Source organism: Manis pentadactyla, chromosome 3 (assembly GCF_030020395.1).
Source record: "Manis pentadactyla isolate mManPen7 chromosome 3, mManPen7.hap1, whole genome shotgun sequence".
Lineage (NCBI taxonomy): Eukaryota > Metazoa > Chordata > Mammalia > Pholidota > Manidae > Manis > Manis pentadactyla.
In genome coordinates this window covers 72133653-72159905 of record NC_080021.1, presented here as the reverse complement: position 1 = coordinate 72159905, position 26253 = coordinate 72133653, and the positions used below count along the sequence as shown (strand labels likewise).

Sequence of the window (26253 nt, the reverse complement as noted above, 5' to 3'; positions counted from 1 at the left end):
GCTATATGGAGTCTAGCACACAGTGGATATAAACATAAAATAGGGTTACTAATGCCCAATGTGCTTACTTGTATATAAACAGACTAATATGTTTCTATTAGTTTCTCAATTTGCTATTAGTCAGAAAAAGGATGGAAGTTCAGGAAGTCCTTAGGACTAGAAGGCAGTACTTTTCCTAACATAAATCTAGCCTTTACAGGGGTCATAGAGTCTCCCCAGACCTGCAGGAGGTACAGAGATCACCAATGGTTAGTGCCTTCTTTTGTCCATGACATCTGAAGATCCTCTCAGCTCCACTGCTCCAACCAGCCTCTACTCAGCTGACCGAGTTCAATAAGGGCTTTTACCAGCTTCACTCCAGTGCATGGAATAGTACCTCCCCAATCTGCACTACCCACTTCTTGTTTTTACACTGAGCTTCTTGGCTACTGCATCAGAGGCCACCATAAAATCCCCCTGAACACTCACACAGGTGCCAGCTGGCAGTGTGGAGGAGCTCACACTGGTAGGACGGCCCTCATCCAATATGGCATGGGAGTCTATGCATAAATGCTTCTTGCCCATGATTCTCCCATGAGGGCAGTCCTCAGATACATTTCACGAAGCTCCTCAGGAGGCCATCCTATACAGAGTATGAGTGGCAGCCACTGCAGAAACCCAACCTTGGCTCTCCTCCCTCCCCCCAGCCACTGCCCCTCCTCCCAGGGGTCACATGCTCAAATAAACTACCTGCACAGGAGGCTCTGTCTCAGGCTCTGCTTTCAGGGGAATTCAGGCTCACAGCCAACCTGGACAACTATTCCCTTGTCCTAATCACCCTCGGGCCAGGTACCAGGTAGCTAGGGATAGCCCTATGCCCCAGTTCCTGCCAACATCATTGAAACTAGCCAGTCCTAAACCTGTTACCTTGCCTCAGCCATTCCTTCCCAGGAAGACCACAATAAAGGCTCCCTATGTTTTCCCTTGTTCTCTCTGCCATCTGACGACCCTGGGGCTTCCCTGTTTTCTACCCCACTAGGTGTGGTATTATTAACCATAGCTGAATAATAGTAAAACCTGTATTTTAAAACAGTAAAGCTAAGACAGTGCCACCTACCTGGTCAAAGGTCGATCCCTCAGTCCCCGCTCTATCACACTACGCTATCTTCCATCTGGGGCATCAGACAATTCTGACCGCCATTTACAGGATGACAAGCCTAAGGCAAGTTCTTTTGATAAACAAGTGCTGGCCAAGGAGTTCACAAAGCACCATGGAGTCCTGCTGCATTGTGAGAAGAAGAAGGACAAGGAAGTTAAATTTAAATAACTCTTCAGGTGGCCTTCACATCCTGGTCAGCTCTGAACCCAATGATGAAGAAGGCACTAGAATCTTGGTTACAGAAATCTGGGGCTGTTTATAGCTCACTTGAACCAAAGATTTATTCTTAAATGGCACAAACCAGTGATTACAGCAGAGTAGAAACATTATAGCTGTAGACACAGCTAAAAGGGGATATACATGATGAAATGTGAGAGGTCATCAATCTTAATTTCTGAGTTCACAGAGCTCCTTCTAAGCCAAAATCAAGTCCCTGAATAATTCTGCCACCACTTCTCTCATTTTTAATGGGTGGGCTTTATGCTGTTTATGATGACTTACATCTCTTAATTATCTGTATTTCTTATCCTATTTAAAAAAATAAATTCCAACTCTACTCCAAAACTACTAGAACAAATATCTGAATTCAGCAAAGTTGCAGGATACAAAATTAATACACAGAAATCTGTGGCATTCTTATACACTAACAATGAACTAGCAGAGACAGAAATCAGGAAAACAATTCCATTCACAATAGCATCAAAAAGAATAAAATACCTAGAAATAAACCTAATCAAGGAAGTGAAAGACCTATACCCTGAAAACTACAAGACACTCTTAAGAGAAATTAAAGAGGACACTAACAAATGGAAACTCATCCCATGCTCCTGGCTAAGAAGAATTAATATTGTCAAAATGGCCATCCTGCCTAAAGCAATTTACAGATTCAATGCTATCCCTATCAAAATACCAATAGCATTCTTCAACAAACTGGAAAAAATAGTTTTAAAATTCAGATGGAACCACAAAAGACCCACAAAAGGAACAGCCAAAGCAATCCTGAGAAGGAAGAATAAAGCAGGGGGCATCTCGCTTCCCAACTTCAAGCTCTACTACAAAGCCACAGTAATCAAGACAATTTGGTACTGGCACAAGAACAGACCCACAGACCAGTGGAACAGAACAGAGAGTCCACATATTAACCCAAACATATATGGTCAATTAATATACAATAAAAGAGCCATGGACATACAATAGGGAAATGACAGCCTCTTCAACAGCTGTGTTGGCAAACCTGGACAGCTACATGTAAGAGAATGAAACTGGATTATTGTCTAACACCATACACAAAAGTAAACTCAAAATGGATCAAAGACCTGAATGTTAGTCATGAAACCATAAAACTCTTAGAAAAAAACATAGGCAAAAATCTCTTGGACATAAACATGAGCAACGTCTTCATGAACATATCTCCGTGGGCAAGGGAAACAAAAGCAAAAATGAACAAGTGGGACTGTATCAAGCTGAAAAGCTTCTGTACAGCAAAGGATACCACCAACAGAACAAAAAGGCATCCTACAGTATGGGAGAATATATTCGTAAATGACAGATCCGAATAAGGGTTGACATCCAAAATATATAAAGAACTCATGCACCTCAACAAACAAAATGCAAATAATCAAATTAAAAAATGGTCAGAGGAGCTGAACAGACAGTTCTCCAAAGAAGAAATTCAGATGGCCAACAGACACATGAAAAGATGCTGCACATTGCTAATCATCAGAGAAATGCAAACTAAAACCACAATGAGATATCATCTCACACCAGTAAGGATCAGCACCATCCAAAAGACAAAACAACAGCAAATGTTGACGAGGCTGTGGAGAAAGGGGAACCCTCCTACACTGCTGGTGGGAATGTAAATTAGTTCAACCATTGTGGAAAACAGTATGGACGTTCCTCAAAAAACTAAAAATAGAAATACCATTTGACCCAGGAATTCCACCTAGGAGTTTACCCTAAGAACACAGCAGCCCAGTTTGAAAAAGACATATGCACCCCTATGTTTATCACAGCACTATTTACAATAGCCAAGAATTGGAAGCAACCTAAGTGTCCATCAGTAGATGAATGGATAAAGAAGATGTGGTACATATACACAATGGAATACTATTCAGCCATAAGAAAACAAATCCTACCCTTTGTAACAACATGGATGGAGCTAGAGGGTATTATGCAGAGTGAAATAAGCCAGGCAGAGAAAGACAAGTACCAAATGATTTCACTCATCTGTGGAGTATAAGAACAAAGAAAAAAACTGAAGGAACAAAACAGCAGCAGACTCACAGAACCCAAGAATGGACTAACAGTTACCAAAGGGAAAGGGACTGGGGAGGATGGATGGGAAGGGAGAGATAAGGGGGAAAGGGGGCATTACGATTAGCAGACATAATGTGGGGGGGAACACGGGAAGGGCTGTACAACACAGAGAAGACAAGTAGTGATTCTACAGCATCTTACTACGCTGATGGACAGTGACTGTAATGGGGTATGTGGGGGGGACTTGGTGATGGGGGGAGTCTAGTAAACATAATGTTCCTCATGTAATTATAGATTAATGATATCAAAAAAGAAAATTCCAATGGTTTTCCCTCTATTAACTGCATGAGAAATGTACAGAAAATCAAAGGATTGGCAACAAAAAGCAATGATATGCCAAATTATAAGAAATACCAAACAAAGAATCTGACAGGTGAATGATTTATAGAAAAAAATATGGAAAATGAACAAACTATAAATATAGGACGTTAGACTTTTACGAAAATAGAAATTCTGACCTGGAATGGGTCTTAGAAATCATGAAACATAATATTTCTTATTTTATGAACAAGAGCACTGAAGCTTAGTGTGATTAAATCATTTGCATTAAGATGAAGCAGTCAATTAGTAAGAATGATACTAATGTTTGAAACTTTAGCGATTTAAACCCACTCTACCATAACTGCACATCCTGGGTAACAGGAATCATTTTGGAAAAAAATATAAAAGTTCTAATAGGAGTTGTGACTTTTATTTTCAGTTGTTTAAGCCTAAGAGAAAACCAAACTTCAGTTAAAATTTTATAGGATAATTTGAAAAATTGAAATATAAGAATGAGATTTCTGAAATCATAATTCATAATCAAAATTGTCTTAAAATGAACACTCACTTCATCAAGGGGACTGACAGTATTAAAAGATATGTACATATAAGTATAGATTTGTCACTAGATTAGAAAAAACTTGAAATTATCAAAGTTAGGAAAGAGTATAATCAGTTCTGGGACTGGTGTACATATTCCTTAGGTAGAAAATATGCCTGCCCTCTACTGACCAACTAAAACCCTATTTAGTGACATGTGGTTTATATCAGAATGCACATAAACCAGAATATATTTAGGAGTTCGTCTATTTCTAGTCACACAAATTTTGTTTCCTAAATAAGACTTCAGATTACCATTTTGGTTTGTTCCCCAAAATTTCAGCACTCCATATGGTTGAACATGTAGTCTCATCTTCTTAACAAGACCTTGTGTGAACTGTGTACAGTACTGTGTTCAAAGCGTTCACTCCTATACATATTCGATGGTGAGGAGAAATGTAGGGCTTCTGAGGGAGGCAGGAAATGAGAAAGACAGGCATGTTCCAGAGTTGGGATTCTGAACTGCTTTCCAAATTTTCAAATGTGAAAATTTCTTTAGTTTGCAAAAACTGTTATAAATGATAGCACAGAACATACACATTCAGCTTATGGAGAGTCACATGGTATGAAAGTTATTCCAACTACAGCTCAAAAACCTACTATAGTAGATTTTATGCATCAGTTAGAACATTATAGTTACAATTGGATCTTATCTAAAAGAATTATTTTCAAAGTTACATAAATCGGAAAAGGGTCACTGAGGATGTATTAAAATTATTTTTGATATGATATGAGAATAAATCTACCTATTCATGAGTGATCATATTGGTTTTCTTTTCTGACTCCTTTCAGTTTTAGTTTAATGGTCAATTTTACTTATATTATTAACCAAACAGTTAGCTCCCAACATTTCAAGAATTTCAGTAACACTGATAAGAATTTACATACAATGAAATTAAGAAAATGAATTATCAATACGTGGGTGGAATTAGCTTGAGAAGGTAATACTAGTAAGTAAGAAAACAGGCTACTAAATGTAGTTTTCATAATGCATTTGAAACCTTGATTAAATGATGTGATGATCAGGGCTACCAACTGTTTGCTACAGCAGAAATCTGCATGGGATTAAAGGCATATATTTTAATAGTTCATATCCTTTTTGAAAGGAAACTATTTTTGGTGGTCTTTATTACATAAAAGTTCCAGCCCTTCCAATTGGCTTCCAGATAACTTGTATGCATTAGTCTTATGAACCAAAATTAACCACAAGACTGTGTAGTGTTCTTCCTTCCCAAACATTTACCCTCTCTGATTATTATTATTAGCCATTGCTATATTCATTGTTATTCACTGTTATAACTGTGGTGAATAATACATGTTTTTCAGGTATTTCTTATATTAATAAATACATCTGTAGGCAGGCAGATAATGTATAAAAATCTAAATCAGAAGAGGTGAACTGACACTGTATTATGCACTCAATATTACTATCTCATTTATTCCTCAGATCAAAACTATGAGATATGTCTTACTTACTTAGGAGAAAATTTATTTAGGAGAATTTACTTAAAAGAAAACTAAGGCCCAGATAAATCAAGTAATTTATCTAACATTATAAACTTGATAGGTGACTACATTTGAATTCAAAGGTTTGTGTGTTTTAGGTATAGCCAAGTGCTTGACTTGAGCATTCAAAAAACCAAAAACAAAACTGATGGGTAGCTAATAATCCTGTGCAACTAATCGCCTATAGTTTGCAGTCTGGTTTGAAGAATTTGTTTTAATTTTTTTTTTAAGAGAGCAGCCTATTATACTGCTCTGCACAAAATACCATGTGTGTTAAAATTTAAAATATTTTGTGTGTTTGGCTGAGGTGTTAGAATAGAGATGGAGGCATGGGCCAAGGCGTGGAGCAAGGAAGCAAGCAAAGATTATATTTGGGGGGTAGAAGGAGCAGTTCAGTTTGCTTTAGAGAAGTACAAGTCTGGAAATACAGAAAGTGTAGATGTGGAACTGCATATACTAGCAGTTGACACTGCTGTGAAATGTAATGGATGGAGCACATTCAAGTATTAATATTTGTTTTGTTCAGTTGTATACTGCTAACAAATGTATTAGTTTAACTCAGAAGAACATTTTTAATAGAGTATGATGGTCATGAGCTTTAAAAATAGTATTTTTTAAATACTATTTTAAAACAGCAGTGCTCTCTCCTTCCTTTTCGAAGTCCAGCAAGAACCACGGCTCTTACCCCTCTTGTTTACCTCAACTTTATTGTTCAGTATTCTCACTGATTGTGTTTTGTGAACCAACGCCACCACTTATCACCAGAATGCATCCCTAAAAGCCACACTGGAAAGCAGACTGCCATCTGTACACCATGCAGTACTCCAACAGCAAGGTAACACGTGAACCATAGATGAGATCAATAGTGTGTCATAAAACCAAAAAATATCTACCTATCTCAAAATAACCTGGGGAAGAAAAATAAAACTATGGCTTAGGTCATAGAGTTTTAGGGCTGAAACCGACCTTAGAGCTCTAGTATAAACCCTACTTCACAGATAGGGGCCCAAAGGCATGAAGAGGGTAAGAAACTTCCTCAATTTCAGAGCTGGGATGAAGTGGGAATGGAACTCCAGCACAGCTCTGCTGACACACAGACCAAAGCTCTTTCTAGTATATTCTACTGCCCTGCTACTAATGCCTATTAAAAGGGGCATGCATACTTTATACACGGATTATTTAAGGGGTCTTAATTTGCAATAAAGTGTTCATCTACCATAAAGAATAAAACTACTGAACCATAAATCTAAAACCAATATACTCCCCATAATAAACATTAAACAAATAATAACACAAATAAAAACCTGATAGTGGGCTCTTGGAGAGTAGAGCCACTGTCACACACAGCCTGGCACACCAGCGTTACATGCATGGTGTGGATGGACCCACAGCCCATTGCCAGCCTCCTTAGGCCTCACACGCACTGGCTGCTAGCTGTCCAAGGGAAATCTGAACACCTTTTCCTTCCCCCATAAATCTCCCAGAAGCATGTGGAGATAATCCAAAAATTACTTGATCATTTAATTCAAAGATTAATTTGCAGCATCTAAATAATTTGAAACTGTCACTAAAGACAAGCTGAGAGGATTCAGAACTATCATTCTGAACCCAGGCTGAGCACTGGATTAAATGGGGAGTTTTTTTAAAACAATGTCTTCAGTCTTCCCTAATTGGATCAGAAACTTGGGTGGGATCTGAGCATCATTAAAAAAAAAAAAACTGATACACTTTAATTCCCATAATTCTGATATACTGTGAGAGTTAACAACCACTTGTTTGAAGAGTATAAGTTTTATCAGTTAGATCCTCCCCTTGTTTTCTTTGTATTTTCTGCCTCAATTGGCAGGATTTTTTCGACTTCGGTAACAGAAACCCAACCTCCTGAGGCTCAAAGGGGATTAGTTCACATAACAGTAGTCAGGAGTGAAACTGGCCTCAGCAGTGCCATCAAACATCCAGTTTTTGATCCCTCCACCTTCGGAGTCCCACTCCCACTGATGTCCTCTCATGCCTGTTTCCCAGCTTAAATTCTATGGCCAGTCACCATAACCACTCACTGGCTTACTCCTTCAACTCTCTTGTCCCTCTCACACTACAGGGCACTTGTGGTAAAAGAGTAACTCCAGTCGTATGATGCCCTGTCTTCTCTACACTTGCCGATGCCGTGAACATAGCTAGAGAAAAATACACATTCCTGCTGACAGCTCACTTTCAACCCTCTAGTGACCCTAAATTCTGTTCAGTGATCAGGCTATACTTCCCTACTCCATTCACTCTGCCATGTTTCTAGATTACTGATTCACACCTTCCCTTCCCTTGGTTCCTTAAACTCCTAACACCTGTTCCCCATCTTCACTTTCATCAGATGGCCTTGCTTCCTACTTTACACAAGAACTGAAGTAATCTGAAGAGAACTCTCACTGACTCTCAGCACAACTGCCCACCAACCAGGGTCACATGCCTGCACTCTGCCTTCCTGCCTTGTTCTGTGGAGGAACAAACTAACCCAACCCTCCTCTTGCATATGAGGCTCCACCCAGGATGGTTAACTTTATGTGGCAACTTGGCTGGGCCATGGTGTCAATATGTGGTCAAACATTATTCTGGATATTTCTATGAGGGTGTTTTGGATGAAATTAACATGTAAATTGGTGGACTCTTGAGTAAAGCAAATTGCTCTCCAAAATGTCGGTCAGACTTATCCAATTAGTTAAAGGCCTGAATAGAACAAAAAGGCTGATTTCCTCCAAGCAATATGGATTCTGCAGCAGATGGCCTCTGGACTTGAACTTCAACATCGACTGTTCACTAGGTCTTCAGTGTGATGGTCCACCCTGCAAGTTTTGGACTTGCCAGCCTCCATAATTGCATGAGCCAATTCTTTATAATATATCCATCTATACAGATACAGATATAGATGTTGATACAGATAAATAGAAACACACATCTTATTGGTTCTGTTTCTCTTGAAAACCCGAATACACTATCCCTCTCATTAACACAAGGAATTCTCTCTGGAAATTCTCACCTCTGTTCTATATCATCATTTTCTCCTCATTTGCATTCAAATATGCTGTCATTTCTCCTAAATAAATATCTAAAAATAAAAAACCTGCCCTTAACTGAATGTCCCCCTCCAGCAACTGCCCCATTTCTCTGGTTTCCTCTGCAACAATACTTTTTGAAAGGCTTATCTGTAGTCATTGCCTTCAATTTCATTCTTCCCACTTCCATTAAGCCTCCTCCAAACAGGCTTTTAGCTCTGCTATTGCACAGAAATGTCTCTTGTTGAGATCAACAATGATCTCCCCATCTCACTAATTCAGGAGCTATTTCTTGGTCTTCCTCTTATCTGAACTGTCAGCAACATTTACACAGTTTATCAGTCTTACTCCTTTGACACATTTTCTTCACTTGGACACCACGCTCTCAAGGTTTTCCTCTACCTCATTAATTGCCTCCTTTTACATTTTCTTTTGCTTAAATTCTGGATGTGGGAGTATCCAAGGCTCAGTCCTTGGTCCTCTGCTCCTTCATCTCATCAACTCTCATTGGGGAATTCTCTATCTATATGTCAATGATCCACAAATTTATATTTCTAATCCAGACCTCTCTCTTGAACTTGAGACTTAAATATCCAACTGCCTACATGTCCAGTTAACTGTCTAATGAGAAATCAACTGAGACATTCATCTTCCCTCCCAAATGTACCTTGTCCATAGTTCTGTACATCAGCTCATAACAATTCTACCCTCCAGTTCTCCAGGCCACAAATCTTAGAGTCTTACTTATCTTCACTCTTTCAGGAAATACTGACAACTCAACCTTCAAAATAAATTCAGATTCTGACTACTTCTCACCACTTCCACTTCCAATGCCAACAACCTGCCCGGCCCAAGTCACTATTACTTCTTAAGCTCCTATTGGTGTCTGGCTTACACCCTGACCTATACTACCCTGCAGCCAGAATGATCATTCTCAATTGTGAATCAGTTTACCTGACTCTGGTATTCCTAATTCCCCATTGGCTCTCCATTTCCATAGGAATAAAAGCCAAGGCCCTTCACAATCTGGCTACTTGTTGTCCTCTGACCTGATTTTCAACATTATGCATCATTTGCTCAACTCCTGGCACACTGGCCCACTTGCAATTCCCCAGAGATGATAAGTATGTCCCACCTTACTGTCCTTGCACTTGTTTCCTCTGACTAGAACATTCTTTCTACAGATATTCACAGTCCCCTCCTCCTCCTCTTCACTTCAATTCTTTGCTCAAATACTACCTCCTCAAGGAAGGCTATATATAAAATATATAAAAAAACAACCTTATATAAAATTACAACCATTCTCACTTCTAGATCCCTCTTATTCTGCTCTATTTTTTCCATAACACTATTCCTAACATGATATATAATTTGTTGATCCATTGTGTTTATTATTTAATGTCTATCTGTCCTTGAGCTCCTTAAGTGTAGATTTTTATGTGTATCTGTTGTGCTCACTGGTATTTCCAAGCATCTAAAATAATGCCTGGAACATATATGTCACTCAATAAATATTTGAACAAATGAATGAGAATGGTCATTAGATATTTTCTTGATTTTTTTCTGTTTATCTGCTAAATTTTCTCCCAATATAGACCTGCTTCCCTCAAAATGGGGCAAATGGCTGCTAGCTATTTCCAGGCTCACATCCTTACAACTCCAGGACCATAATTCTCCCTATCAACTACAGTTTGAAAAATTCAAGTAGGATGAAAGACATAGGTCACATACCTACCCTGCAGCCAATTACTCTGGCCCAGAAAACACATCTTGAGAAAGGATGGCAGACATCACCTACATGTAACATGACATGATGGTGAAGATATTACATCTGGGAGAATTACTGACTGGCAGCTACCCCAGTTTATTTCTGCTAACCCATCTATCCCTTTTTCCAACAAAAACCATGAAGGGAGAATTGAAGAGAAATAATAGCATCCATGTATACAACTGCCAAAGATAATACACCAGGGTATTCCATACACACTGCACATTCAATATACCAATAAAGTAGAGTCATCCTCCTGCCCTAAACTTAATCCTCGTAAACAGTCTCTAATTTATCAAATGACACAGTTACAGTGACTCAGACCAGAAGTCTAAGAGTAATCCTTACATTTAGCTTCTCCTTCCTTCCATCCACATGCACTCCAATAGCAAGTCTAGTAGTTCCTACTCCTAAGAATCTCTCTAATCCAACCCCACCATCAACACTTGTTTTTCTGTGGTTTTTCACAATCATGATTATCACACTATGTAGTGAAAGTGCTGGATTATTTATGTATCTCTAGAGAGTTTTGGGTTCTTTGAGGACTGAAATTTTCATCTCTGTAGACAGCTAATAAATTTTGTTGAACTGAACTGAAAAGAAGACATGAAAAGGAAGATAGATGGTTTTAAGAGAGAGGTATGGGGGTTGAAAATCCATTTATTTTGCCTTGGTGATCATTGGATAACTCATGTCAGTAGTAATAGTTGATGTAATAGTCTCTCAGTGCAAGTCACAGTTTTAAGGGATCATGTGAACGAAAGTGTGTAAACACTAACAAACACAGGTATTAAGCAAAATTGAATTAATAGAGTAGGGGAGTGTGAACATTTGAAGACTGGGACCTATTTCTACATGTTTTCCTAACTCAGCTACATATGTCTTGGAGGCAGAAATAGTATCTTACTCTGCTTTCTACTCACCTCAAGGTCTTCCATATTGTAGGAGTTCAAAAACTATCTACTGTATAGTGCATAGCTACTTTCCTTCAGGGTCTGAACAATGAAACCTTTTCAAACTCATCCATCAGCTTCCCACACTACTTCTATCCTCAGAGGTAAAACAACTGATGGAAAGTCTTGGTTCAAATAAGTAGCAGAGCTCATATTCAAACTTCTCCTCATTTCCCCGGTTCTAAAGCCCGTGCTCTTAATCATTCTGCCATATTGACACTCAAAGTATTCTGAACAAATGTAAATATGGATGGTCAAATATCTCACCCTCTTGTATTTCATTTTTGTGCAAATAGTTTCATTCAATTTGTTTTGTTTCGTTTTGTTTTAAATAGACCTCTCATCTGTGACCTGAATTCTGGGGATATCCATATATTTCTAAAAGTCCTTAACCAATCCATTTACAACAACTCTTTTCTCTAATTCTTAAAAACAGTGTTGATCTCAGTCTTCAAGAATGAGACATTTCTCATGGCCCTAAACTCATTCTGGGATTCAAGGTTTTGTGATCCTTACACATTGGGCCCTTGAAACTACTCTTATAATTTACAAGTGATCTAGAAGAATACCAGTAACTGGTTTAGTTCTGATATATGTGGAGCCATTAGTCATGTTCTTTATAGTCCACTGTATATCAGGTTTCTCCGCATTTTGTGAACCAATAATGACTGCAAAGAAAATTGTCCAAAGGCTTTATTTTCTTATTATGATGGGCATCGATTCTATTTAAAGACAGTTCTTTCTTTAGTTATTAATATGTTATTTATTGATTACATACAACGCACTAAACTTTTTTTTTCAAGGTGCAGAATACACAGAGATGAATAAAAGGCAGATTCTAATTCTCATACTAGTTGCTGATAAACTGGTTGATACTTATAATACATTCTGATGTGAATTCTGAGGTGCTGGGGACATCTGGGTAGGAAGACAGTGAACTTTGCCTAGGAAAGGCAAAGGTGGAGTTTTTCCACTGAGTCTACAAGGACATAAGGAAGGGTATTGTAATGGAGTCAGAAAAGATCATGCAGTGTTTGAAGATGGGTACATTCTGCATAGCTGAAATATATGTAGTTTGGGGGGTTATTTTGAGAATGGCAATGTCCTCGAGGAATCATATCATTTCCAAACTGATTATCTAGTCTGACTCCCTTATTTAGAGAGGAGAAAACTGAGGCTGAAAAAGTAAGTGAGAAACATTACTATGCCATTTCCTCTGCTGTGGAGCTTTCATTACTGATGTTTCATAAGAATCATGATCCGACTTGTTCTCTTTTAATAAAGATAAGTATTCTAAGTTATTTACTTGACCTAGCTCTAACTATAACATTCCAATAAAAGCTTGGAAATAGCAGTTGAAAAAGAAAAGCACTCAATCTCTGGATTCTTCTTAAGTTGGCTTGAGAGACTCTGTGAAAAGAATACTCTGGAGATAGCCAAAATTTTAGTCATTTTCTAAAGTCAACCTGTGACAGAAAGAAAAAAGATGTCCCTACATGTTTCTTCCTTGTTTTTTTCACTGATAATAAGGAAGTAAACTTGAAAACAAATCTATGCATACCATAAATACAGTTATAAAACTGTCATTATTCAGTTTTTGACAAAGAATGATCAATTTTAAGGCATTAAATAACCTAGGATTATTCTAAATTTATTATACAGGTCATGAGATAGCCTAAAAATTTGAGGCATACTAAAATACTTAAAAGGCTCTCTTACCCCATCATATAAATATAGTGTTTGAGACTCTTCACTTATGTGTTCCTTTTTATAAGAGTGACAACTTTAAAAGTCCAAAAACAGACACTATTTTGAATTTTGGTTCTATCTGGCCAGCCTTTCTTCTCAAACATGACTGTTTTTAAAAGAGCACAAATGAGAGTTTCTAAGAGGGTTTGAGTTATCTTAGTCCCACTAAAGCAGATTGAGGAAACTGACATGGATCAGTCATTCTGGCTCCTAAAAAGGAAAGACTAGCCCTTTAAAAATATACAATTGCCTATAAAGTGGAAATGCAATTTGCAAATATCTTCCAATGCAGTGTAATTAAGAACGCCTTTAGCTACCTACTCAATTTCATTAACTTACATCTGGGACCAAAGGAACTGCTTTACAGTAGATCTCCAGTGAACAAAGGGAAAAGCACAAGAACAAATAAAATGTACAGATGCTTCTGGAATAACACCTTTGCTTGACATTTTTGTAATATATGTCCATTTCAAGTTAAGGCAACCATGGCCTAAGAAGTGGATTTCAACATAGCAGGGTTCAACATGAATCATAAAACAATGAGAGGCATTGTCAAGATGTACTTTAGCAACGCTTTTCTATTATAGAGCCATCCTGTAAAACCAAGGGTCATTTTACAATAATAATAAAAAAAAGATAATTAGGATGGGTGATTGAATACAAAAGAACAACCATAACTAGTGGCAAGATGAAAAGTTAAGATTGGCTCTTTGTCAAATAACATGAGAACTGAGTACCGTTTATAGAACTGTTACCCAGAAATTACATGGCAATGGCACTTAGCCTATTTTATGTGCTAGTTTATTTTTCTGGTAAAAAATATATTCAATCCTTGGCTAGAAAGTTAACTACTGAAGATTTTTTCCCCTCATATTTATTTAATTAAATAGTTGAAAACAATATTCAATGTGGCACAAGGGAACCAGGTCTACTTGAGACCTAAAATGAGTTAAATCTGAGTAGCACAATAAGGCATATTGTAACCACTACAGATTCTTTCTTGCTTATTGATGGGGAGTAAACAGCCTCGAGTAACATTGTTACTATGACTTTATTCCATAGTCCCTAGGAATGTCATGGGATTTGATTTTCTACGCCTTTCTTTTTTGGTGGGAACTTCCCATCCGTGGAATAACTTAGTAACACTCTGCAGTGGCTGTGTTACCTACAACCCAAAGGCTCCATCCACATGCAGGGATGTGGATTCCATCTCCACAGCCTCCCTGATTGGTAACTCAATTTCACAGCACTCCATTTTAATCAAGAGATTAAAATAAGAGGGGAAAGTTCTATAAATAAATATGGAGAATGTCAATATAGATAGAAAACGCTGATGTAAATCAATTTCTATAGAAATATAAAATTTTCAGACGCTACTCTTGGATTTCCTCCCTTAAAAAGCAGAGAGCCTCTTTAACTTCAAAATATGTCCTGTTTCTGGAATTGGGGTAGTAAGCCAAGTACTAATGCCCACAAATGCATCAGGGTCACAAGTACTACGGTCAAAAGTATTTACCCATCTTCAGCTGACTGGTGATTTCATATGTTCTAGGAATATTTTTGTCTTTTGGCATGACACTCTACACCATATGGTACAACACGCTGACAAGCAAAAAGGGTAGAACTAGTTTGAAATATCTACACATATACACACACATATATTTATACATTTATATATTCAAACACACATACACTGAGTGTACAGTGTAAGAAGTTGCATGCAAGTCTGCAAAGAAATATGAGGGCAAAGTTACACATTCTGCACACAGTACTGATATTCTTTGTCCATGTGAAAAAACAGTCATTCAAAATACAAAGCAAGATTAAACGTTCACCACAGGCCTGAAACCAGTCAAGAGACATATCAGGAACCACTAGACTGTGCTACATCAAGTGATTTTTGACCTGTCTGTAACACTTTCTCAAACAATATTTAATGCTGCTTCTCTAAGTGCAATAATACCTGCAGCAATGATGTGTGCAATAGCTTGTATAATCCATTTAGGATTGTTAGAATGGAAAACACACTAAACTGTCTTTAACTGATTCCCAGAAGGTGCAAATACCCTTCCCCTTTGGTTCCAGGTTGCTTCAACATGGTTCTCCTATGGAAAACAGTGATCTTCAATCCAATTTTAGAAAGATTAAGGTGTCACTCTCAGTCTGCTCACTATTCTTTGTGAGTAGAGGCAGGATCTACTAGAAGAAAACACAGAGGAAAAGCTTCTTGACAATGACTTCTTGGATATGACACCAAAGGACAAGTAAAAATAAGTGGGGCACATCAAATGAAACAATCAATAAAAATTAAAAAGGAGAAAATATTTGCAAGCCATATTTAATAAAGCAATGATATAAACAAAATCTACAGGGAACTCAAAGAACTCAACAGCCAAAAAAATCCAAACAACCCAGTTAAAAATTGGACAAAGCATCTGAATGGACACTTTCCCAAAGAAGACATACAAATGGCCAACAGATACATGAGAAGGGGCTCAATATCACTAATCATCAGGGAAATGCAAATCAAAACCATGATGGGCTATCACCACACACTTAGTATGGCTATTATCAAAAAAAGAGAAGATAACAAGGATTGGTGAGATATGGAGAAAAGGGAATCCTGTTGGTGGGAATGTAAACTGGTGCAGCCTCTATGGAAAAAAAAAAATGGGAGCTCCTCAAAAAATTAAAAAGAAAACTATATGATCTAGTAATCACACTTCTAGGTATATATCCAAAAAAACTGAAATCAGGATCCCAAAAAGATATCTGTACTCCCATGTTTTCACTGAAGCATTAGTCACAACAGCCAAGACATAGAAGCAACCTAAATGTCTACCAACAGACAAGCTGATAAAGAAAATGTGGTATATACACACAGTGGAATATTATTCAGCCTCAAAAAATAAGGCAATCCTGCCATTTCCAACAACATGGATGACATTATGCCAAGTAAAATAAGCCAGATAGAGGAGGACAGATTCTCTACGGTACCACCTGATGAGTAATCTAAAAAAGTCAAACTCATAGACGAGAGCAGAATGGGGGTGAACAAGGGCTGGGGACAGGAAAAAACAGAGAAGTATTAGTCAAAGGGTACAGTTTCATTTATACAAGATGAACAAGTCCTGGAGATCCATTATACAATATTAATACTGTATTGTATACTTAAAAATTTGTTAAGAGGGTGGATACTATGTTAAACTCCCTTACCACAGTACCAGTAATAACTAAAGAGGGTGGGAAGAAACTTTTGTGGGTGACAGACATTTTATGGCATAGATTGTGGTGATTTCATGGATGTATATTATCCCCAAACTCTTCAAACTGTAAACATTAAATATGTACAACTTTGTTGCATGTCTTAAAAAAAAAAGGCAGGAACCTGTGTAGTCTGTCCTGTTCTCTACTGTATATGAACAAACAGTATTCTGCACATACAGTGAACCTCAAATCCTCTACTGAGTCATTAAATGAGTGGGTGCAAAAGCCAGTAAATAGGATAAGGAAAAAGAGGTATTTCCTCATGCTGTCCATCAAATGTGACTTTCACATAATTTAATGCAAGACTATTATTGCCTGCTTTTTTTGGACTTAACATGTTCTTCTTTTAAAGTTCAAATGTATATATATTCAAATCTTACTTTAATTTCTACTAGAAATGCTTAAAAGTTACAATATATCTGAATAATTTTTGGTAAAGGGTAAGTGTATAGGTCAGAATATTATTGCAAGAAAATTTCAAGAAGAAAAAGAAAAATAGTGCTAAGTGGTTGGACTTAAAGCAAACACTGTGAATTTGATCCCTAACTGCACTACATTCTAGTTGTATGACTTTATGAACATTATTTAAATGAGACTTTTTACCTTGATAAAATGAGGAAAGTTATTATGATGGAGGATTCAATAAACTCAATATAATAATGAATATAAAGTACTTGCCTCTATACCTAGTGGTCATCTAGGAAGGGAATCAAAAGTGTTGGCTATCATTATTACAGCAGGTCAAAAATAATTCTATAGTACTATCTACTGAATGCACAACAATAGAGTCAGCAATGTTGTAGCTAACTCTAAGGTGGTGACCATTCATCATCCAAGGAAGGTCATCCCCCTCACATCTTACCCCAAAAGGACAGCACTGCTGAAAAACAGTCTCATACATAACACTACATCCTCACTGGAGATGAGCAAACAATAGCCTCCTTGTCCTGAGATAAAGTGGTTTGGTGCTCATAGTTCTAAGGTAGAACTCAGACTAAGTAATGCCTTCACCAGGTTGGCCTTTTTGACAGTTTGAGTAATAATCCTACCATTATTTAAGTGTATTACAGACCAAACTGCATGTGATTCTATGTGATTACCAAAACTAGGCTCAGCCCTTCTACAAAGGAGCTCCGATCTGTTAAATAAAGCATACTGGCCACCTGCGCCAGGTAGGGGAATCATAAGCACAGTTATACAAACCCAGTACCTAGACCTGACAGTTAACAATACATATTTTTAAACTGAATTTTCAGAAGCCAGGATTTTAGGAACGGACCACGCTCCAATTGCTATGTTTTCAGTCAAGCTTACACTAAAAAATAATCATTGCACCAACATGTTCTCTATTCATAATAGGTAAGCACATGTTTATAAAATCTTCATGTTTCAATTAAAGGAGCAGAAAATGATATATATATAACATTTGATTTACCATTTTTGTAAACAGTTTGTATATTTTGATATCAATACCTACACCTCTAAAATACCCATATTAGAAACAGATGACAATTACTGCACCAAACTGTTCATTCATTCATCCACCTTCATTCTTATAAGTATTCACTGAGAGTCTATTCAGTGCCAGATACTGTGTTAGGCGCTAAAACTAAAGTGAAGCTTCCAAAGTTTCTTCTTCATTATGATCAACTATTTAGGATAAAGTTCTGAGGAGAAATGACAATGGATTTAAATCCTGTTATGGTTGCACTTGTATTAAAATTTCTATTAAATTTTGTATTAAGCAATTACAGACTTAATTAGTCCTTTCCACTTTGCTGTAGACAAAAAATGATCCCATCCCAAATACTTCTGTGTTGGGAAAAAAAATGCCACAGCCATAAAAATAATCAGTTCAGCTATAAAAATACATGATATAATAGGTGTCACCTTCTCTTATTCATCAAAGAAGGCTTCTATAATTTTGTCCTTTGCCTTTCACAGAACCGTAACCTGAAGTAGTTTCAGTGGGATTTTACTTTGAGTAAAATACAATAATATTCTCCTACAAGAAGCTGCTAATCTTTCCTCAGTGGCTGGTGGCTTTCTCCACTCTACTATTTTTAGGAAATCAGTGAAGTACAGCAGCCTGTTCCCATAGAACCCTGCAAGTCCTCAGAGTCAAACTCAGCTTTCTCCTACAGGCTGTGGGAGCAGTAAGGAGGCATGCAACCACACCTGGGAAACGAGAAATCTCCCAGTCAAATCACACCTGGATCTCAATGCCTACAGACTGTGCCCTATTTTCAAGAAGATTTTAAAGAATTATGAAGTTGCTGGGTACATAAGAAACATTCAAAACCTACATGTGAGTCAATGGATAAGGAAGAGAGACATCAATGAAGAGCCTGTGATAATCTGTGAAGTTTAAGACCAAAAATTCTCAAATTATGATGTATTAGCACAGTAATGAAGGCACTGAGTATTTAGAAGTGTTTACTCTTGTCCTGCTTCTCATGGGCAACCAGCAGTCTCCCACTCTGAACTTTCTTGCAAAAGGCAGTGTAGTTTAATGCAAACGGCAGGGAGATAGGCCTACTATAGTAGTTTTCTATGGCTGCTGTAACAAATTACCACAAATCTGTGGCCTGAAGCATTGCACATTTCCAAGCATTTGCATTTTAAACAACATGAATTATCTTACCATTTCAAAATGGGGTTTCCTTGGGTTAAATTCAAGGTGTTAGTAGGGCTAGGATCTTTTCTAGAGGCTGTAGAGAGGGTTATTTCCTTGCCTTTCAGCTTTGCTGGAAAGCGGCCCACATTCTTTAGCTTTTGGACTTGTGTTCCATCCCCAAAGCCAGCGATGGTCGGTAACCTCATCTCCGGCCTCCTGCTTCCAGTTTTGAATTGTAATTACACTGGGCCCACCAAATAGTTCAGAATAATATCCCATAGTTCAGTAACTGATTAGCAACTTTCATTCCATCTGCAAACTTAATTCTCCTTTGCCAAGTAGCCTAACATATTCATAGGTTCTGGGGCTTAAGGTCTGAACAACTTTGGGGTGGAGGGAACTTCATTCTGTCTACCACACCTGTAATGGAATGGGGATCAAAAACCCAGTTCTACCCCTGAGTAGCTATGTGAACTCAGGCAAATTAGTTAATCTATTATTGTGTTAGTCTCTTCCTTTGGGAAATAGCTTAAAACAGTTATCTCATGAACTGCAGTGAAGATTAAATGAGATGATAAATGCAAAACATAATCACAGAGTCTGATATAAAGTAGGGCTTTGACATTGTCTGGTTCCATCTTCCCTTACCTTTCTGTCAAAAGTCAGCATCATAGTGGGAGGGAGCTGGATTTTTGGACCCAGGTCCATTTGGATTCATAGCCATGCTCTGTGCCTACACTACACTGCCTTCTACAAGAAAGTCCCATTGTTAGGGAACACTAAGCCATGGATGATGTTACATACATAAATAGCTCCACTTTACTAAAGTAAGTACTCTAAGATTTTATTCTGATCGAGGTAAGAGACTTATACTGATCTAGCATCACTTCTGAATTGATTTCTCTTATGCAAACAGATGATATATTTAAAGGGATATTCAGGATTTATCAGCAGCATGTATTGATAGCATGAAACGATCCTCACTGATGGCCCAAGTAATAGTTCTGACCTTTGATAAACACACAAAACAATCAGCAGTGTTTGTCCAGAGCTCACATGTTCCTTTTATTACACAGCAGAAATATTCTCTATCTTAGGGGACTTTTTTTAAAGTTACAACATAAAACAGTGAAGCAAGCCTGAAATCTGTCTTAAATAGTAACAAGACAATCTGAACTCTGCAGCTTAACAGTACCATGCTGTAACTGATTAGTTGTTTAAAATCAAGAGCCAGGTAGGGGTTGGAGATCTCCATATCACTTCCCATGCAAAGCCACAAAAATACACCTGTTAAATTCAGCATACTCTTGAGTAGAAAATGACTTCACTGTCAGCTGCCCACATCCTTTTCCTATATTTTGTTATGAGAAAGGGGAAAGAAACAAGAAAAACATTCACTAGTGACAGCAACCCAGTTCATATTCTCTAGGCAGTGGTAACAATGTGAGGGATGCAGAGCACCACGGGTCCTGTTTGGGAGTTAATTAAGTAATTAGAAAGAGGAAATAATTGACTTATGCGATTAAGTGATGTCAACAAATTAACATTTCAAAACAACTCATTAACTACATAACCTTGACATCTTACAACTCAATAACAATTCATTGAAGTTTTACTTTGACTAAAATTTATCGTAACAGTATTTAAATCTTATTTCTCACCAATTACAGCATTTCCCAGGTGCAGGGATATGTGCATTTGGGGAGAGGGCTGAAAGAGGGATGGAAACCCATCCCACTTTGTTTTTCCCCCAAACAGTCACTAGGAGAAATGGGTCCCTGGGATGTGCCAAGTAAACCTAATGGTGCAAGCCAAGTGTCTAAATGACTTCACACTTTACAAAATGTGATCATATTCCTTATTCACTTTGCTTCTCACATTTACCTGTGAAGTTGCTGTTAAGGAAGATAACCCACATAGGTTAGTCAGGCTGGTCAGTAGTCACAGAGTTTGTGGAGTCTGAATCTCCTGCCGAGGAAGGGGGTTCTCTCTGAAGTACTCTGGAAAGTGTGATTTGGTAAGGCATTCTCTTCTGGGCTCAGTCTTTGAAGGCTTTTCTCATCTGGTGCAAGTTAGTTTTCTCCACTAGAGCCTGCAGGTCTCATGTTTCCCAACACCTTGGTAACTAGCACAGTAAGACTCAGACCTTCAGAACTTCAAGGGAATAAGTCTGTGTTTTTTTTATGACATTAAATTTGTGGTAATTTGTTACAGCAGTATCAGGAAACTAATAACAGATTTGGATACTGGAAGTGGCATGCTGTTATAACAAATGCCCTAAAATGTAGAAGTGGCTTTGGAATTGGGCAATGGGCAGAGCCTGGGAGATTTTGAAATGACAGAAAAATCTCAGTTTGCCTTGACAGATGGTGAGTAGAAATGTGGATGTTAACAACTCTCTTAGTGAGGACTCAGAAGGAAGTGAGGAGTATGGTAGAGAAAATATTCATCATCTTAAAGAACTCTTACATTACCATAAATAGACTGTAAGTAGAAATATTAACATTAAAGGTACTACTGGTGAGGGCTTAAATGAAATGAGCATGTATGAGACTAGTGAAAAGGGATTCTTTGGATCATTTCTTGCCTGTGCCTTTGGAAATGGCAAGCAAAACTGTTTCCTAAGGTTGATATGAGGCAACCACGGAAAACTATAATATTGTAACCAACTACTGGGAAGAATAGCCACAACTTTGTCACTATATAAGTGGTTTTGTATACCCCTAAGCCTCATTCCATGTTCTAATTTGAGTGCTCCCAGTGTGTCAGCTGTACTTTTGGTGTGTGCACAATAAATTTTTACTAATTACTACTTTAGTGATTCATTGGTCTTACACTATTTTGAACCTTTGAAAATTTATTCATACATACTCATTCATATGTACAGAATGTCAGTCAATTATTTGAAAGGTTATGTTTCTCATGTTTCTCCTCAGTGGTCTCAGAGGCAGCCAGGGATATAAATGGGATTATCCAGGAAGTATCTGTGGAGGAGCCTCTTGTTTTAGGGAGTGAATGCCTATGACACACATGGGAGACCCATGAGATTTTTAGGAATTTTTGTCCTAGGATGGGTCACACCCAGATTCCCACACCTGACTTAATGATTTAAATGACAAAGTTGGGGACTTTGCACTAATGAGATTTAGATGAGATTTTGGGGCACTGAATTTATATTGTAGTAGGTTGAGACTTTTTGGATGTTTGGATGGGGTGGATATATATTCCATGTAAGGTGGACATACATTTTTTGGAGCTCAAAGGTGATACTGTGGTAAGAAAAATAATGCCCTGCAAAGATGACCATGTCTTAATCCCCAAATCTGTGAATATGTTACCTTACATGACAAAAGGGGACTTTTTTGCAAAAAGGCAGATGCAACTGAATTGAGCTCCTTGAGATGGGAAGATTATTCTGGATTATCTGGGTAGGTTTAATATAATCATAACGGTCCTTACAAGTAAGTGGCAGGAGTGTTAGAGTATGAACAAGAGACTTATACTCTGGTGGCCTCTAGAAAATGGAAGAGTCAAGGAAATGGATTTCTCGCCTAGATCCACCAAAAAGAATGCAGCTCTACTGATAAATTGATTGAGACCATTAAAGCCCATTTCAGACTTCTGTAAGATTTAAGAATATGTGTTATTGTCCCTCCCCATGACATTTCCTGTAAACACTTTCCCCTATTCACAATAGACCTTTTAATTCTGTTTTAAGTGTCCTCTTTAACAAACATAGTGTTTGGTGCTAGTTTTATTTCATTAATTTACAAGAATTTAATTATTTTCTATTTATTTTATGTTTTCATTGGACTAATTTTTGTCACTTTTGCAGGGGACAGGGAAGTAGAGACAGGATAACAGAGATTTGTTTTGAAGTCTGCCTTGCTACACAAACTCGGTTTTCATATGTTGTCTTCTAGAAAAATTTGGAAAGTAGGTATCTATATTTAAGTTCATTATTACCAAATAATGATTTTTAAAAACATATGTATCTAATAATTGGACACAACATATATTAATGACTTGCTGGAAATGCTGGGTGTCCTAGCACCACCCAAATCATATCTTCTAAGTTAGAATTCTACTACCACTGATGCAGAATGCTGGCTCTTCCAAAGAAAACAAAAACTAAACATACTTAAAAATAAGTTCTCGAAGTTTTATTTTAAACGTGGCTTTGGCTAACTCTGTGGATATACAAGAAAGGAGAATATACATAGAATCAAATAACACTGAAGGAAAAGTCCCCTACATCCTCAACTTGGGCTCTAAAGCAAGAAGCGCAGCCATCAAAAAAAGGCAAGCTGGGAAAAGGGTATGGTGCATTCCAGGAAGAGTACTGAAAACTCAAGTGGGATAAAAAAGTAAAAGCTTCCTTCTAGAGTATTCTCTGGAAATGTCCACAGGTATTTGAATGCAGTACAATGGTGCCATTTTTCTAAAACTATACACCACATACACGTATATAAATGCATTGTGTGTATGTGAGCACACGTGTGAGATCTAACTACAAGAAGCAAAAGGCACCCAATAAAACTTACCTGCTTGTTTTTCAAAAGTTATGAAGAGCCTGGTACTATGAAAAAAATGAGCTGGCAAGAAAGGGAAATCAGTGATTTCAAAGTGAACGCTTTTATTTTGGACTTCTCTGTTCTATGTTCACATTTCAAACCAGATAAATACGTGACACATTTCTGGGTTTTGTTGTTCTTATTGTTTTGTTTTGTTCTCATAAAAATAATACAGCAAATGCACAAAATGCACACTATAAGCTCATTGGGTACTCACAAAAATCCATGAGGTACAATTCTGTCGTTTTTCCAGATGACGTACAGTGAAGAAAACTGAGGCACAGAGAGGCAACCAGAGTTATTGTTCATACCCTATCTTGGCACTTTTCTGAAACATTTCACTTTTAACTGGATAAAATGTAAGAAAATTCCCATTCCGAAGTGCATTATTGATTATAGGCCATAAAACATCAACTCACCGGAACAAGGCACCAAAATGTGTCTCTTTGGAAGCCATGAGTGGTGCCTGATGCGTAATGCAAACCTAGGCTTTATTGCAATCTATACTGGGGCAGCAAACCGAATGAGGTCTCAGTGCTTTCATATGTACGTGTATGTAGGGGAAAGAGGCAGAAGAAGCCTTTGTCCTTAACACACGATCCCAAATAACCCCGGCGACTCGCAGAGAGCTTTGAGTTATCCGCACGTGAAATCCTGGAGGGGACTCCTGAGCCGTCAGGGTCGCGCGCGCTCTGAGGGGCTCAGGGCGCATGCGTAGCTCGGCCGCGTGAACGCACCGCGAGACCGCGGGAGCGCTTACCTGGTGCGCCGGAGGCTCAGGCAGAGGACGAGGAGTAGCAGGGCGGCGGCGAGGACCAGGCCCCAGATGGCGGGTGGCTGCAGCAGCGATGGCTCCTGCGAGAAGAGGCCCATGCCCACGGGCACGTCTTCCATTGAGCGGTTCGCGCGCGCACGGCGGCGGGCAGCCCGGGGTCTCTCCGAGGCGCGGGCGGCGACTGTGCCCCCTGCGGCGGCTGCTCTCGGCTGCGCCCTGTCGCTCCGGGCCGGATAGGCGGGCCTGCCCGTGGCGCTGCCCGGAAAGACGCGGCGAGCCCCCGGCTGAGCCGCTAAATCCTGGACTCCCCTCCCCCGGCCCAGCCCCCTCCCACGCGCCGCCCGCGCCGCGGTCGCAGGCCGGGCCACTTCTGGAAAACCGCGCCCCGGTTCCTCGGGCAGGAAGGACTGCCTAAGAGGGGGAAGGGTAGGATCTGCCCAGAACGAGTCTCCGAGGGCCTGGAAGAGAGGGATTTTTGTTTTATTTGGAAGTGAGTCGTTTGAGTTCCTCATCCCTTAGCCGCGCCCTCCATTCTGTAAAATTGACCTGGCTGAAATAAAATCTAAAGGCATCTTTTATTCCTTTTTTGCGTTTGCAACCAAATATCAGCATCATTAGATTCAATACGGTTCAATTTATTTTACCTCCGAAACACGCCTTTATCCCATCACTTCTGTAACAGAGGTCACTAGTTGATCCTTTACATCTACATATCCCTTCTTCAGCAATAGTCCTCGATTTTAATTAAGCATGTGATTGGCCTTTACAAAGACTGCTTTCCCAGTCTTTGGTGTAGGAAATGTGGCCATGTGACTGATCGCACCAGTAGGCCAAGTGTAAAGTGTTACTTCAGAAAAGGGCCCTTAACAAGAATGGATAGGCCCTTAGCCTTCTTTTCCTTTTCTGCTGGTTAGAATGTGAACACTATACCTGGAACTCAAGCAGCCATCTTAGCACATGTAAGTATGTCCCGAATATTGCATTTGATGTTATTTGTTGTTCATAGGAAATTCAAATTTAACTGGAGATCCTATATTTTCCCTTGCTAAATCTGGCAACTCTGGCTTAATTCCAATATAAGTGTTCATTAGGCATACAGATAAGGCAATTGTACAATTCTAGCTGCCCCACAGTACCCTTTAGAAACCAGCCACAAATTGTCCCTTCGACATCAGGGTGTTAGCCGTCTTGTGCACCCTGACCTCCCTAATTAAACCAGGGTCAACAGATCTAAAAAGAGGCATGGAGTAGCCCTTAGAACTGGGGTATCCAGATGTAGAAGTGTGTTCAGCATAGGTAGCAACTGGCTTTATCATCTTGCTTCAGAAAATATTGTGAGCTACATGGTAAGATAGAAATACAGGCAAAAACAAAAGTGAAAGCAGAGGGAGAAGACGACGGTGGTACCTCCAAATCTCTTAATTAATGTAAGGGCCATGAAAATCCAGTTGATGGGTCATTCTCCAAACCCTCCCCACCGGGCTAGGTGACCCTCATCTACCAGGCAGTCAGACCTATCAGCCTCTTTTCTCTATTCTCCTTATAATCTGTTGATTAGGGTTGGAATTCTGGCCCTACTTTTCCCTCCAGGCCTTCTCTTTTGATTGTGAAGAACCTGTTTGGAAGTCACCAATACTTGAATAATGATTATTGTCCCCTGCCTTTCAACATGTATCTCCTAA

General features: G+C 38.6%; 1 protein-coding gene across 1 annotated transcript in view; it reads right to left on the bottom strand.

Annotated features, from left to right (window-relative positions):
* The window catches only part of LOC118923557 (cytochrome P450 7B1), a 173537-nt gene extending 148401 nt beyond the window's left edge, over nt 1–25136 (bottom strand). The window contains exon 1 of the mRNA XM_036907502.2: nt 24557–25136. Within this exon, the coding sequence (XP_036763397.2) occupies nt 24557–25083 (527 nt within the window). The 5' untranslated portion in view covers nt 25084–25136. The remainder of the gene's footprint in view (nt 1–24556) is intronic.
* Between the last annotated feature and the right edge of the window lie 1117 nt (nt 25137–26253).